Source organism: Apis laboriosa, unplaced genomic scaffold (genome assembly GCF_014066325.1).
Source record: "Apis laboriosa isolate Shangri-la unplaced genomic scaffold, ASM1406632v1 scaffold170_cov151, whole genome shotgun sequence".
NCBI classification, from domain to species: Eukaryota; Metazoa; Arthropoda; class Insecta; order Hymenoptera; family Apidae; genus Apis; species Apis laboriosa.
Window position 1 is genome coordinate 638,332 of NW_025222134.1, and position 16,352 is coordinate 654,683.

The window sequence follows — 16,352 nt, forward strand, 5'->3', positions numbered from 1 at the left end:
TATATAAAAAATGATTTTAATTTTTATATTAAAGTATATATAAACTTATAAACTTTCCTAAATTTTCTTTTATTAATTTATAAAATTAAATTTTTATCAATAATTACATAAATTTAGTGATAAAAAAAATTATAAAAAAATTTATTATAAAAAATTATTATAAAAAAATTTTGGATTTACTCTATATTAATGTCATATGAAATTCTTCTTAAAGTGTGCCATAATGATTAAAAAATGTTCCAAATCTAAATAGATAATATTCAATCAGATAAAAAAAAAAAATTTTAATTTGGAAAGTTTTGAATTGATATGATTAATGATTATGTAGTTAATACATATTTATACAATTACTTGAGCACTGATTATTTAAAATAATATGAAAGTATAGGAAAGAATAAATATTTGTTACTATTTCTTAAGTAATATTCTTATATTTTGCGAACTTTTATTCTTAGATTTTATATAGAGTGTCGAATATTCAGTATTGAAATATATTACATTCTTTAAAATATTTTACCAAAAGTAATGCAAAACAACTTACTGGAACTTTTGGCGCCATTATCTGTGATTCAAGTACATGAATGTATTGGATGTTAAAAAAAAACTCCTTTGATTAAAATCAGTATTTTTCTATCATATAATGGAATGTACCTGTAGATATTATTCATTAATGTAATTATTCAATTATTTTATTCCATATCATTTTTTCTTGACAAATTATCATTAATACTGAAAATTCTGTCACAAAATAATATATATTTCTAAATTTATGATAAAGTTAATTTTTTGTTTTATCATAATCTAAAAGTAAATTTAAAAATAACTAATTTTATTTACAACTTATATAGTAAAATATGCACATTATTATTTAGTCTAAATATAAACGTATTAAATCATCTTCCTTAGCAGGATAGTTTGTCACTGGGCACTTTTTGTTTGTACGTATCACAGGAAGAATGCATTGATAACAGAATGCATAACTGTAAAATGAAATATTTATGAATTATAATTGAATTCAATTTTCTAATTTTTGTTTAATTTATTATTTTCTGTAATACACATACCCAGACACTGAAAGTACTGTATGTATTCTAAGTGTTTTATAGCAGATTGGACATATTCCTTTGTATTGTTTTGCTATATCTGGAATCTAAAATGAATATTTTGTAGATTTTGAGTTTAAAAAAAAATTTAATTACATAAAAAGTTTATTTTTTTACTTTTGGAGGTGATGGAATAGGTAATGATAGTAAATTAGTTGAATAATGTTCTTGAGTCCACCAAGACAAGAATTGAAGAAAAAATGCTCCAAATTCAAAAGATGTAGTCATCATTCTTTGAAATATATCTATACCATCACTAATACCAAAAGAGTTTGTTCTAATTTTCTTTAAAAAATCTGAAATACTAAGTATCGGTTTTGGTTCTGCATATGTTAAAGTTATAGACAAAAATCTCAAAAATAGAGAAGTATATGCTGATTTTCCAGAAATATAAAGAACATAATTATATAGTACCATAAATTCATACATCATGAAAATTATTGCGTTTCCTTTGATAATGCAATTACGATATAATTTTTGCCATTTCTAAAAAATAATTTTAAAGATTATTTGAGTAAAAAAATATAAATTAAAAAAAAAATTATGAGTATAATTACCGACTTTGGAACACAATTATCAACTTCTTCAAGTTTATATTTTTCCACTAGTTGAGAAAGTTTGATTTTTATATAAGGAAATAAAATTGTTAACATTAATGAAAGTCTTCTTTGCTTATTTGATAATTCACATTTAATTTTTGAGTTTACTATAATTATGCGTTTTAAACTATAAAATGTTTCAGAAAATGATGCAGCTAAAATCAATATATATATATATATTTTTTTTTAAATATTTATAAATAAATATTTGTAAAAAATAAATTTTTTTAAATTTATATGAACAAATAATTACTTACAATATTTGTTCAAATAATAGTATTGAAGAATTGTATTAAAAATTAAATAACCTTCATCTGTCCATTTAAGAAGATGTCCATATCTTTCAATATTAAATGATACAATAAACTAAAAGTTTATAAAAATATTTACAAAATTATTTACAAAATTAAATATTTTTAATAAAAAAAAATTATATTTAATGAAAATAAATTATTTTTTAATTAAGTATTCATTATTTTATTACATAAATATTCTATTTTTATAATAGGATTCATAGTAAATTTATAATAAATTTTTAAAGTCAATTAATTAAATTTTTGATTAACTGATTTCAAGGAATATTATAATAACTAATATATGATATTTTATCTTATAAGTTATCTTATAATTTTAATGATTTGATTAAATAGAATTTATTTATTAACAAATTACTAAATAAAAATAAAAACTAATATATGAAGTTCCACTTTTTATAATTAACTAATATTTATATTCTATAAATTAATGTAAATTTGATTAACTTACCGATAAAAATTTTGTAAAAGCCGGTTCTACAGTATGTGCTAACGATTCTTGTGCTATAATTTCAAAAATAGAAGGTCTTATAAATGTTGTGCCAGTTAAATGAGCTCCTTTTTCTGCCATTTTCAATTTTGTTTTCTATACATTATATATTTTGTCCACTTTTTTATTTGTATAATGACCTATGACCTATATAAATTTCATATTTATAAATAATAATATAAATTTTAAATATTTAAAATCATCATAAAATTTATTAGAAATTCAAACTTATTTATTATTATTTAAATTAATAATTATTATAAAAATAATTTAAAAACATATAATAAGAATAAAACATATTTAACAATCGATTATAAATTATGATTTATTTCATTGATTCAATGTATATATTGAATTTATATTTAAAATATGAAATAAAAAAATGTTATAAACACAAATATGAATATTAATACAGAAGTAAGTAATAATAATCTAAGTATTAATATATAATTCATATAAAATCTATGAGTCATCTAGCGGACTGAATTAAAAGCATTAATGAAATTATATTATTAAAATATCAAATATTATATTAATTGTATATTTAGATTAACCTATCAATTTAATTGTTAATAAACAATTAATTTATTCGATACATAAGACAATTTATTAATTTTTAAATAATTAATATTTTCGTATTTATTATCTAATAATACTATATTAACTGATCAAAATTTCAAAGTGATGGAATGAAATAACAATATCAGTTAATAAGACAAAATTCCGATTAGTTTATACGGCGCTACTGCTTTGTAAATAGAACATTTGCGATAATACTATTATACTATTGTTTGAAAAAAAAATTGTATGGCATGTTGACTAATTATTTTTATATTATATATTATATTATAACTATTCTTATAGTTTATAAAATATAAAATAACAATAAAAAAATATTTTTTTTTAATATATTCTCGAAGATAGAATCATTCTTATTATAATTTAATGATGTTGACTACATATTTTATATAGTATTCCGCCAGCTGATCAAAGCATTTATTGTACATATAACTTGTTAACATAACCTAATATTTTATGACATTTCAGAATGATATATGTATAACAATTGAAAATTTAAAAATTGAAAGAAAATAAAAAATAAGATTTTTTTATCTATTTTGTGTTAAAAATAAAGATTAATTTGAAGAAAAAAGTTGTGATTATAAAAAAAACAATAAAAATGATCTAATATAGCAGTCAAAAATGAATATTTTTTACTAAAATAATAATTGAATTTTTTGAAGACACTTGTGTAACATTAAGGTTACAATCATGTCTGGCAAAGGAAAACAAAGTTCTAAGAAAGCAGTTGTTAAAGTACGAGAAAGTGGGAAGACAGTGCAAGCTACTGCACTTAATTCAGATACAAGTTCAGAGAGTACAGAAACTGCAATGTCTTTATCAATCTTAAAAATTGCTGATAATAGCCGTCTTCTTCCAAGGTATAGCAGCATTCTACAACGTAATGCTGAAGAAGGTGTAGGAATGGAAGATCTTGATACATTGCAGTTGGAATTAGAAATGCTTCTATCTTCAGTAGTTGTGCGACATCGTATGCTTCAAGAAGAGATAACCAATTTATCTTCAGCAGAAGAACGCAGAGATAAAAGATCTAAAAGTGGAAAGGGTCTTTCTCTTTTGGATAAAAAAGTCAGAGAAGAAAAATTTAAACCAAAAGGATTTAGTACTAAAACACAATCTCCTATTCCAGCAAAACTATTCAAACAGAAAGCTGTTAATAGCTCAAACTCTCAAATCATTCCAAATGTTCATGAAATTTCAAGAATTGAAGGTTCTAAATCTGAATCACCAAAGTTGCTCTTACCAAAAAATGATACACCTAACAAATTTTGGGCATCTGTTGATCCATATTGTACTGATATTATGTCTGATGATATTAAATTGTTAGAAGAATTAATCTCCACACATAGTGACATAAGTGATTTTAAGAAAATTCCTCCATTAGGTCGTCATTACAGTTTAATATGGGCACATAATGATTTATTGCAAGAAGAAGATGCAGCTAATCCAAATCGGGACAAGAAGAAAAATCGTTCAGATGTGTCTTTATTGGTTGGAAAAAATGATAAAAAAGCACACAGTATAGCAGGACCTCTAACTCAAAGATTAGTCTCTGCTTTGTTAGAAGAAAATGTATATGTTGCAAATAACAATACAGATAATAAACTCTTTAGAGATAATGATCCTCCTGTTTTAAGAGATCTTACTATTCAGAATTCTATAAATTTAGAATTAAGAATGCATAAAGAATTAGTTGAACAAGGAATTTTAGAACCAGATGCACAAAAAAAGAGTCAAGAAGATGATGAAATTTTAACTGAAATAAAACGATGTCAACAGGAGCTTACTGCACTTTCCAACCATAATGTAACACAATTAAAAAGACTATTGAATTTAGCTCAAGAGGAAAGTAAGCGACAAGCATTGAAAAGAAAAATTAGTACAGCAGATAATGAAGTAATAGAACACTACAAGAAACTTATATTAGCAAAACAAAGAGAAGTACCTTTAACAAAAAAAGAACAAGAAAAAGCATGGTCATGTCTTCGAGAGAGAGAAAATCTTTTAGATCAACTAAATATGCTACCACATAATAACATAGGAGAACCTATAGGTTTCACCACTACTGCAGACTAAATACAATTTTTTACTGTATTATATAATATAGTGATAAAAACTATGTATTATAAAAATTACAATTATATAAAAATTTAATAATATGAATTTAATTTTTAAATTCAATAGTGTAAAATTTATCTTGAAGTATTCCTTTATTATATCAATTCTTATTTTAAATGACTTAAAAATTAAATTAAAAATTTAACAATTGTATTGAATTTTATCACAAAAGATGTAAATATCCTATATCCTAATTACAAATTTTATTTTATTTTTGTATTAAAAAAAATGCACAATATATTAAATATGACGAGAATATTAACAAGAAATTATGAACTATGATACAAATTTGAATAGATATAACAGTGAATAAATCTCTACATATTTTTTACAAATTATGTTGTATGTCTAATCTTATTAAGAGAATCACATATTTTGTACAAAAAATTTAAAAAAATTTAAAAATATAATATTTAGTATTTAACATATATTTTCAATGAAAAAAATAGATATTTATTAAAATTAATTATTTAATCTTATGCAAATATCTCAAATTAGAAATATAATTAAATAAATGTTCAATATATTAAAATTAACTTCTCTCTAAAGAAAAGCAATTATGACAAAGGGAAGGTTGCTCAAAAATAATCACTTATAAATTCAATAATAATTTTACGACAAGTGTTTATTCGATATCACTGTACAATTTTTTTCGTCCAGTTACCTTAATAATGCGCGCACGCGATGGCACAACAATGATGAACCGTTCCACACTAACAAAAAATGTTCGATGTATATTACTGTTTCTTAATATTTGATAACATTAAAAATGATGAACATACATGTATATGGATTTTACAAGCAACGCTATCTTTTTTTTTTATTCAATCTTTTTAATAAACTTTTGTTAATATTCTTATTCTTATATTGAAGTACAATATTATCGTAATATGAATTTTTACGCTACATGATATAAAGTAAACCATGAAATAATTACAAATTAGTTCGAAAGGCCCCGAAGGAGTCAAAGACGGTTCGATCGATGATCTAAATTACGTATACAGCCGCCATTTTTTCAGTTCATTGTCGTACCGTCGCATACCCCATCGAACCGGATACTCGAGCATCTCTAATGATTTCATGGCATCTCGTGCACCAAAGGCAACTACCATTGTTTCCTTCGCAGGAATCAAAGGACGCCACTTTGACAGTGATGCACTAAAACTAGTAATATTGTGTTTTTATGCGATTTTGATAATTTAGAATGCGAATAAAAGTAAGAAAGCCATCATAAGACAGAAGAGACCCATGGCTTCAGACAAGGCAAAGCCCAGAATGGCATATGAAAACAACTGTTGTTTAAGAGAAGGATTCCTGGCATAACCCACGATTAAAGAACCAAACACTGAACCAATTCCAGCTCCTGAAATCATATGTATAATCTTATTTATTATAATTAAAAAAAAAAATTGATTTAAATTTATGTAATTTATGATATAACTTTACTACTATAGGATGATTCATTTTAGAAGAATTAGGATCAGAAGGCAAATAATATAAATAATGCTATCATCAAATAAAAAAGGTCCATTGCTTCTGATAATGCAAAGCCAAGGATAGCATAATTAAAAACTTGCTATTTTAGGGATGGGTTTTAGGTATATCCAATTATTAAGGATCCAAAAATTAAATATTTATCATATCAACCCCTGGAATATAAATTTTATATATTTTTTTTAATAAGAAATTTAATTTAATTAATTAAATTTTATTTTTTTTAATAAGAAAATGAATATAGGAATAGGAATCAAAATATTATAATTTTCATAATTATTAAAAACAAAAATTATATACATACCCGACCCAGCAACACCTACAGTGGCAGCACCAGCACCAATGAATTTTGCAGCAGAATCAATATCACGACTAATTGTAGATGTTTGGAAACTACGTATAATTGGAGATTGCACCAATGGAGACTATATAAAAATTATTCAAATAATTAGAAAAAAAATGAGTAATATTAAAGAAAAAAATTTTCAATTTAAAAATCTTATGAAATAAAAAATATTTAAATTTAAAAAAAATTTAATAAAAAATTTCCAAATTTAATAATGATTTCAATTATATATTAAATAAAGTAAATTACTTCATCAAATAATATGACTTATATAATCTTTATTATTTTTATTTTAATGTTTTGACATAAAAAATTAAATTTTATAGATAATTATTTTAGAATTTTATATTCATCCTGTATTTTAAATTATTTATTTCAACTATTCTATTTAAAATCTTTTTTCAATTCAAATTAATATTTTTCATGACATAATCCTAAATTATAAAATTAGTTAATTTAAAGTCAATTCAAAAGATGAAAACTCAGGAAATATAAGATATATATATATTTATGATTTATTACAAATTGATATATTTATTTAAAAAAATTTTTTGTTTCTTATTAAAAAAATTTTTGAATTAATGAAAATAAACTTGCTTATGTAACTTCGTAACGAGGTGAGGTTATGCAATGCGAAAAATATTAAATGTTACTTACACTGAATGGGTTCTGAATCTGATTCTGCTGTATAGACTGGCTGTGACTTACCACAGCACTGCTCAATGGTCGAATATAATTCTTAGTTCCAGAAACCAACTGAAAATAAGACAAATTACTCAAAGATTATATAATAATATAAAAATTTCAAAATATTCGAAACGAAGAGAAAATTACTCACGGTCGACTTGGCGACAGGTACAATAAATCTAGTACAAGCATACATGATGACGTTTGAAATTATATGATCACTCAAATGAGTATCTGAAACAAGACAATGTCTCTAAATGTGAAAATTATGAATTTCAATGAAAGATGCGTGTTAATCCTATGAACAACAGCGAATTACTAACCACAAGTCGGGCATACGCAATGTATGATTACGTAACGTTTCTGACGGAATCGTTATAGGAGATTCTAAGGATACAGGGTCAAAATTAACTTGTGATGCGATCCGAATATCTTCGATATCTGTTATTACAAAGAACAAAAACTACAGAACAGCGAATGGCTGACAATAGATTACAAAATGGCTTCTCATGTTCTACCTTCGATTGATAAAAGAAATTTTTTCTTCTTTACGATTATTGAAGAATTTATAAATGTTTTTTCAGTAATATTTAAACTAGAAATTTGATTTTAAATAACAATAATTAAAAGATTTAATGAATTTCTTTTACTTTATATGTTTCTTCATTAATAAGTAATCACACTTACCAGAATATGTTTAAAGAGGTAAGAAGACCCGGCTTGTTGGAATGTTGAATTGGCGAGTGACTACTGTACGAAACGCTCAACGTACGAACAACCTATCTGGACTGAACGAAACGACTCGACTTCCGTGCGATGACCTATTATTCACTACTTTCAACACTTCGACTCTCACCGACTCCGATTATCGACCAACCGAATTTAGCCGAACTGTTTTTCGTCTGCAGTAACTAATAAATACATTTTCTATTATATATTTCCGAGAAAGACTTTCTATTTTAACTTTTCTCAATATTCTATATTAAAATTTATATAATTTTTTATCATTACTTTTTTTTAAGAAATTAAAAAAAAATCTTCTTATTAATAATTTTAAATATTGACTACTATAGACTCTCGCTTGACTTATTTCTTGTTAGTGATTTTCTCTATTGTAAACTTGCCATTGTTGGCTACTATGATTAGTGGCTGTTCTCTGGATGAGAGGTTAGTATAATAATAATATAATATATCGATGGTCATCGATATATCGATAAAATTTAACTTATGTTGTTTATTTTTTTCTTCCTAAACAAACAAATTTATTTTGAAAAATACAAAAACTTGAATTTTATAGAAAATTCTATATAAAATTATAATAAAATAAAATTTTATTTGGTAATAGGTTTTTATTTGTTTTATTTAATATAATATTTTATAGTATCATACTTTATTCTACATTTTTTCGTTTGTGTTTTAGAAGTTGTATATCACTTTCACGTTGAAGAATTTGATTAGCATTATATACTTGAAAAAACCGTTTTCCATGTTCAAATGTTGCAATCATAATCGCACAAGCTGGAGCCACTTTAATTACACGTGGAATTAGTCCTGTAAATAATCCTTTTACTCCATTTTGTTTATAAATTTTTCGTATTATGGCCCATGTTCCACTACTACGTCCTGGATTATCTATAATCCATTTTTTAATTAATATTTTATTTTAAATTTTATTTTATTTAAATAATATTTTAATTAATAACATATTATTATTCTAAATAGTATAATAGAAAATATATAAAAATAAATATGAAAATACCTGAATAAATTTCTTTCTCACCCATTTCTATTTGTTTATGTGTCTTTACTACATCAAATGGGATTGTTAAAAATGCAGCTATCTATAATATATTATAATACTTTCATTTTTCTTTTATAATTAAAGTTAAAAATAAAAAATACTTACAGATCCTGCTATAGCTCCTGCTGTAAAATTAAAAGTAAAAGTTTGTTGTGATTCGTGAAATTTTTGTTTTATAGTTTCATAATGTAACCAATAAATTGCACTAAATGGTACATCACGTAAAAGAGTACTAGATAATCCCATCCATAAACCAGAGATACCACTATATTTTACAACAGTTTTCAATGCTTGAAGAATTTCTAAGATAAAGAATAAATTACATTTAAATTAATTAAAAATAATATTAATAATTAAATAAAATATTACCTGCATAACTTAACCTTTGAGATTGCATCTTTGTTCTAATTAATTCTAATGGGCTTACTAAAGTTGCAGCCCAAATACGTGCTATAGCTCCAGCCATCATAGGAATCCAAAATGGCTGTTTCATTGTAATTGTATTAGCTTTTCTATTTTTTCTATTATATTTATCCTAAAAATGTAAATAGTTTTACAAAACTTTAAAAATATTACAATGTGCAAAATTGAAAAAAATTTTATTTACCTTAAAATATAATCTTAACTGTTCGTATGAAACAAAATATACTATAGTTGCAGGTACTGCTAGAACTAGAGTAGGACTTAAACCACTCCATAGTGAAAGAATACCTTCATTCTTACTAATTTTCATAAGAGCATCCTATGAATAAATTATTTCATACATTTAATTATTAGATTTTATTATATATATATATATATATATATAATAATAATAAAATTTATTATATATAATTTAATTTTAATTTAAAAAATATATCTAACTTACCACTGTACCATTAAATTTTCCATTTCCTTTAGCCCATATTGGACCTTTGCCATTCAAACAAGGACACAAATGGTCCATTAAACCATTACAATAAAGAAAACATTTATTAGAAAGCATTGCTTTCTGTTGTGCTTGAAGTCTAATTTTTACCACATCCAAGGGAGTAACTATATAACAGATTTATAATATAGAAATTTTTTCATAATTATTTATTTATGAAAATGCAATATACGATATGATGGTAAATTTTACCAAAAACTGAAGTAATAAAAGCACCAGTGCAAGAAGCAATGATTTGTTGATAAGGTTTGATCCTAAATCTTGGATCATCCAGATCCAAGTTTGGAGGTATAGTACTTAACTTATTCATTCCCAATTTTTACTTAGCAATCTGTTGATACAGTATTGAGGAACTTTTCCTTCCATGTTTAGTAACATTTCTTTATAAATAATTTTGTGGTTATTTTAGAGTTAACAAAACAAGAACATACATATTTACTAACGTGATAAAATAATTATAATTTATTAATTTCGTAAGATTTGTCTATCGTCAAAATGTGAATCTGAAAAATTAAGAATCATTATACTGTATTAATTATTAATATAATTCTAATCTAATTAAAACATTTATACAATTAAAATTAATAACAATAATATGATTAAAATGATTAATAATTCAATAACTTAACTTTTTTTTTTATATTAGCACGTGGTTTTAACTTACATTAGCAACTTACAGCATTCGACTATATTATAAAATTGTTATATTTTATGTAAAAACAATTATAAATGTATAAGCACCGTATTGTGCATTTGTAAACCAGCCTGCAATTAATTGAAAAATATCATTACACTACATATTCAACCGTTTAGGTATTGGACGATTCTATGTTTAGAAGATATAAGAACATGTGACGATGTATAAAAAGATTGTATATGTATGCAGAGATATGTAATATGCAGAGATGTAAAGATGACACTCGAAACAACACAAAGGTAAAAAGAGTACATTTTATTTATTACTAATTCGCATATTATCATAAATTATGTGATCTAATTTGTTAATATAAAACAATAATTAATTTTCGATTAATAGCTATTTTTATGCATTAGATCTAACAGAAATAATTAGTCAAACTCGTATTTTTTTCTGAATAACGGATTATTTTTAACTTAATTATATTTTAATTATTTAAAATAAATTTGTATATATTAAATTTTTATTTGATTTTATACACAAGAACTATAAACAAAAATTTATTTTTGATTTTTTCAATTTGTAAAAATCATTATATCGTTTAAATTCATAACTTAATTTTAAAATATATATAATTTAATATGGATATATATCCATATTAAATTAATTAAAAAGAATCGAGATTTTTTTTACTAAGAAAAACCAATATTTTCTACTATAATTCTGATCTATGATAAATTTAATTTATGATCAATTTGCGCATGCGTATAAAGTAAATACATTGCGCATGTGTAATTTATCGGTTTGGAGGGGCGTAGAAAGGAGGCCATATTGTACAGTTAAATTGAAAGAACGAAAATAATTATATCATCGTGCTTGTTTCGTTCCGAATTTTTATCGTACATATTTACGAATTTGTTGTGAATAAAGCAACAGTGTACTGAATCTGTTTTGAGGTTTCTAAGATTTCTTTTTGTAAATAATTATAAATTGTAGTGGTGTATTTCGATATCTAGATACCGTCCGTCAGTCTACTAAAGGGGTTTATAGCTCCAGACGAGATGGGCACTCGGGATGATGAATACGATTATTTATTTAAAGGTAAATTTTGATTTAATTCATTAATATTATTTCGTTATTCACAAAATTTTGACGAAAATTTTTTTTCAAATACACATATGTACATTCACATATTTCTAGAGACTATATATATATTATTACATTTGCATATTCTTGTCATGTTTGTGTATATATATATATATATATATATATATTACATATAAAGTAGGTATAATTTTATATGTTAAGTATGTGTGCACATTAGTTAAAAATCAACAATTGTTATCATTCAATAACAGAATTCGAATTAATGTCAAATTATGTTTGATTTATAAAATCAAATTGATAGAGATAGGATAGAATATCAGACTTAAATGATAACATCAGACATGTTCTTTCCATATGAAAATTCGTAAAATGGTTTTTATTAATTATTTATCAGGCGACATATTTAAAATAATTGAAGTTATAATTAATTATATGAATTAATTAAACTTATTTATATTCCATGACATTATTAGAAAAAATTTTTATGTATATTTTCGTATATAGTTCGTGACAATTCAATTTTCAATAATTTTTGTAATTTATTTATTAAATATTTGATTATATTTTTATATTTCTATATGTAATACGTTTACAGTAGTCTACCTATTTTTATTTTACGCTCTTCGATTATTTTTTTCATTTTATTAATATTTATATACACATTATGATGATTTAAAGGGAAAAATTAATATCTGGAAATTAAATATATTATACGATATTATTTTGATCAAATTTTTTATATTTATTATTATTTATTATTTATTTATTTATTTATTATTTTTATATTTAAAATAAACACTATAATTGTATAAATAAATTAATAAAATTTTAATTAAAAAAAAAATGTTTTCAATCCTTTTAATCTTTTTATTATTTCTTATGCTTTTTATAATTTTTTTATTAAGATATTCAGTTTATAATTATAAGAATAATAATTTTTTATTTTGACATTTTGATTTATTTAAAAAAGTATCTTTGTTATTTCAGTTGTTCTTATTGGTGATTCTGGTGTAGGAAAAAGTAATCTTTTATCGAGATTTACAAGAAATGAATTCAATTTGGAATCAAAATCCACCATAGGAGTTGAATTTGCTACACGCAGTATACAAGTAGATGGGAAAACTATAAAAGCTCAAATTTGGGACACAGCAGGACAAGAGCGTTATCGTGCTATTACATCTGCGTAAGTTAAAATTATCTAATGAAAAAAATGACAATACATTCTTATATTTATTAGAGTATAATAATTAAATATTTAAATAAAACATTTGTGTTTCTCATTGATAATAATTTATTTTATAAAACAATTTTATTTTCATTTATATGTTCAGGTACTATCGTGGTGCAGTTGGAGCTCTATTGGTATATGATATAGCAAAGCATTTGACATATGAAAATGTTGAAAGATGGTTACGAGAATTACGGGATCATGCTGATCAAAACATTGTCATTATGCTGGTGGGAAATAAGTCTGATTTAAGGCATCTACGTGCAGTTCCAACTGATGAGGCAAAAGCATTTGCAGAAAAAAATGGTCTCTCTTTCATTGAAACTTCTGCTTTAGATTCTACAAACGTTGAAACAGCATTTCAAAATATATTAACAGGTAAAAATATTCTTGTTTAAATAATATTAAATATTAAATATTATTAAAGTTGAATTAAACTAAAATAGAAATTGTTAATTTAATAATAAATATTTTAATTATTTAATTATATTTTAATTATTAAAATTATTATTTAGATAAATAATCTTTAGAATATATATTTAAATAAAAAAGTTTTAAAATAAACTTTTTAGGATATTTAAAAATATATAATTATAGTGGTGTAATTATTTTTTGTGTAAATTTCATTTCATAATTTGATCATTTTTATAAATAATCTTGATTCAATTATATGTTTATGCATACACATATATACATATAAATAAATAAACTTAATTAGACATGATTATATATGGATATGATATATGTATCAGATATATGATTTTAAATTCTTGCACATATATAATATTTAATATATTATATATGTACTATATATTTTATATGTATATTAACCGTTTTTCATATTTTCAAGAATAAAAAATGACACTCTTTGACCATTACAGAAATCTACAGAATCGTATCGCAGAAACAGATACGTGATCCACCTGAAGGTGATACAATCCGGCCACAGAATGTAGAACCCATTGACGTGAAACCAACAATGAATTCAGAAGGAATGCGTAAGCAGTGCTGCCAGTGACTCATCTTGTTGCTTAAAATGTGTGTACACGCAAATACAGTAACAATATCACGGGAGTACACTCAAATAATACCAACTTTCTAAGAGAAAAAATTTAGTCTATGGTCCAGTAAAAAGAAAAAAAGATAAGAGAGTTTCTGGGATAATTCTTTGTACGATAGCATAGTTTTAATATAAGAAAACTATGATTAGTTAATTATAAATATTAAGTTAATTTGTAAATTGAGTTAATTTTAACATACGTCAAAATTAAATATTATTAAAGACATTTTATTATGTATTTTTTCTTCCATAATAATTGTTACTAATTATCTAATTTTATTATTATGTAATTAAACATTTAAAAATGAAAGAATATTCAAAAAACTTAAAACATTTATTATTTATACATAATGTTTTTCATCTTAAATTTATTTTGTTATAAAGAATTATTAATTAAAAAAATATATAAATTGAATATATTTCAATATTATATTTAACTAAACTTTATATTTTGTAGCAAAAACTAAAATACTATATTTTGAATAATAATAGATTTTAATTAAAGTTTAATTTATTTTTCTATATTTATGAAAATAAATCATAAATCATTTTTTATATTAATTACTTTTTTAATTAATTAAAAATAATCAATACCAGAAGGATGCTAAATAATATATTTAATTGTAAGTTTTGATAGTTTGTTTTATAATAAATTTTATTTAATATAACAATCTAATCATTTTCATCTGTATTATTTTTTAAATGTTTTATTGCACATATTGAGTATGTGTGTAATATTTAAATAAATAAATACTTCTTTATTTATTATAGTACTGAAATATTTTGAATTCTTATAAATTAATATTTTTTTTTGCAATCATTTATCTTTAATATATAATATTTTTTATATTATATTTTTTATATAAATAAAATTATAGAATAGACTAATATTTATTTATATTCTATCTAATATTTTAACTCATTCCTTATAAAATTTTGTTTATTTCTGTTTAATTATAAAGATTTCAAAATTTGATTTTGAAATATGGAAATTAAAGATATTAATAATTAATAATATTGAATTATTATTTCATATATAATTTTTAAGATTGTCCATTAATATTTCTCGAAGATAAATGAATTCAATATCAATTATTGACTACTAACAATTATATTAAGAATTTATAGATTATTTAATAATTATTATTTCAATAATTTAATTATTTATTTAATTATTATATTAAATTTAAGTAAATTTAAATAAAACGAATACAATTTATAAGAATTTTAAGCGTAAAAATTTATTTTATTTTATATTTTTGCTTTATTATTGAAAAATTAATTAATAAATCTGATAATAAGAAAACTAACGATGTGATAACAAAACTCCTAACTATTAAACATTTTTTAACTTTTTAATTTTTAATATAAAAATCATTTACATATGCGATATAAAATTATATTAATCCTTAATGTAATTGCAATTAATAACTGCGATTGCATATATTTATGTTTACAGAAGGACATACAAAGAAGCAGAAGCAAAAAGAAAAATGGTCGCCGGTAAACGTAACAGGTGCAAACAGTACAAGAATCAAGACTATTTACAAATATAAGTACACATAATTAAAGGTTTCCCAAATAATCCGGCGTTCTAAATACAGAATAGACTGTTCTCTAATTATCGCTTGAAATTGTCGTTGGAAACGAATAATAATAGTAGTACTTAAAAAAAAAACATCTTTACATCTTTATTCTCAACAGTCGCTTGGTTTCAATGGAAACATACTACTACAATTATAACTAATACTATTACTATTACTATTACAAGTAATACTACTACTGCTACTAATATCATCATCATCATCATCATCATCATCATCATCATCATCATCATCATCATCATCATCATCATCAT

General features: G+C 22.7%; 5 protein-coding genes across 8 annotated transcripts; 2 read left to right on the forward strand and 3 right to left on the reverse strand.

Moving 5' to 3' along the window:
• Positions 1–750: 750 nt before the first annotated feature.
• LOC122711495 (peroxisome assembly protein 12) lies at positions 751–3,394 on the reverse strand. 3 transcript variants are annotated; one of them, XM_043930313.1, is made up of 7 exons: positions 3,172–3,394; positions 2,468–2,653; positions 1,960–2,068; positions 1,661–1,857; positions 1,221–1,589; positions 1,065–1,150; positions 751–980 (listed from the first exon to the last, which is right to left on the reverse strand). In XM_043930313.1, the coding sequence occupies exons 2-7, from the start codon at positions 2,585–2,587 to the stop codon at positions 869–871; spliced, it is 993 nt and encodes a 330-aa protein (XP_043786248.1). In that variant the 5' UTR covers positions 2,588–2,653; positions 3,172–3,394; the 3' UTR covers positions 751–868. The 3 variants fall into 3 exon arrangements, with proteins under 3 accessions (XP_043786248.1, XP_043786245.1, XP_043786246.1); XM_043930310.1 differs by having other exon boundaries at positions 3,061–3,394; XM_043930311.1 differs by lacking the exon at positions 3,172–3,394 and having other exon boundaries at positions 2,468–2,692.
• Positions 3,395–3,629: 235 nt separating this feature from the next.
• Positions 3,630–5,264, forward strand: LOC122711474 (transcriptional adapter 3-B). Its single transcript, XM_043930277.1, has one exon. It carries the CDS (start codon positions 3,779–3,781, stop codon positions 5,162–5,164), a length of 1,386 nt encoding a protein of 461 aa, XP_043786212.1. The 5' UTR covers positions 3,630–3,778; the 3' UTR covers positions 5,165–5,264.
• Positions 5,265–5,805: 541 nt separating this feature from the next.
• LOC122711409 (ATP synthase lipid-binding protein, mitochondrial) lies at positions 5,806–8,583 on the reverse strand. 2 transcript variants are annotated; one of them, XM_043930160.1, is made up of 6 exons: positions 8,421–8,583; positions 8,057–8,174; positions 7,885–7,967; positions 7,704–7,802; positions 7,005–7,125; positions 5,806–6,569 (listed from the first exon to the last, which is right to left on the reverse strand). In XM_043930160.1, exons 3-6 carry the CDS (start codon positions 7,927–7,929, stop codon positions 6,406–6,408), a joined length of 429 nt encoding a protein of 142 aa, XP_043786095.1. In that variant the 5' UTR covers positions 7,930–7,967; positions 8,057–8,174; positions 8,421–8,583; the 3' UTR covers positions 5,806–6,405. The 2 variants fall into 2 exon arrangements, with proteins under 2 accessions (XP_043786095.1, XP_043786094.1); XM_043930159.1 differs by lacking the exon at positions 8,057–8,174 and having other exon boundaries at positions 8,421–8,581.
• A 479-nt stretch (positions 8,584–9,062) lies between these two features.
• LOC122711568 (solute carrier family 25 member 40-like) lies at positions 9,063–11,265 on the reverse strand. The gene is made up of 8 exons (XM_043930461.1): positions 11,127–11,265; positions 10,655–10,965; positions 10,403–10,569; positions 10,142–10,276; positions 9,904–10,069; positions 9,640–9,836; positions 9,493–9,574; positions 9,063–9,365 (listed from the first exon to the last, which is right to left on the reverse strand). The coding sequence occupies exons 2-8, from the start codon at positions 10,770–10,772 to the stop codon at positions 9,124–9,126; spliced, it is 1,107 nt and encodes a 368-aa protein (XP_043786396.1). The 5' UTR covers positions 10,773–10,965; positions 11,127–11,265; the 3' UTR covers positions 9,063–9,123.
• A 68-nt stretch (positions 11,266–11,333) lies between these two features.
• On the forward strand, positions 11,334–15,981 carry LOC122711569 (ras-related protein Rab-11A). The gene is made up of 6 exons (XM_043930462.1): positions 11,334–11,398; positions 12,116–12,200; positions 13,194–13,389; positions 13,538–13,812; positions 14,316–14,472; positions 15,954–15,981. The coding sequence occupies exons 1-5, from the start codon at positions 11,339–11,341 to the stop codon at positions 14,450–14,452; spliced, it is 753 nt and encodes a 250-aa protein (XP_043786397.1). The 5' UTR covers positions 11,334–11,338; the 3' UTR covers positions 14,453–14,472; positions 15,954–15,981.
• Positions 15,982–16,352: the final 371 nt, after the last annotated feature.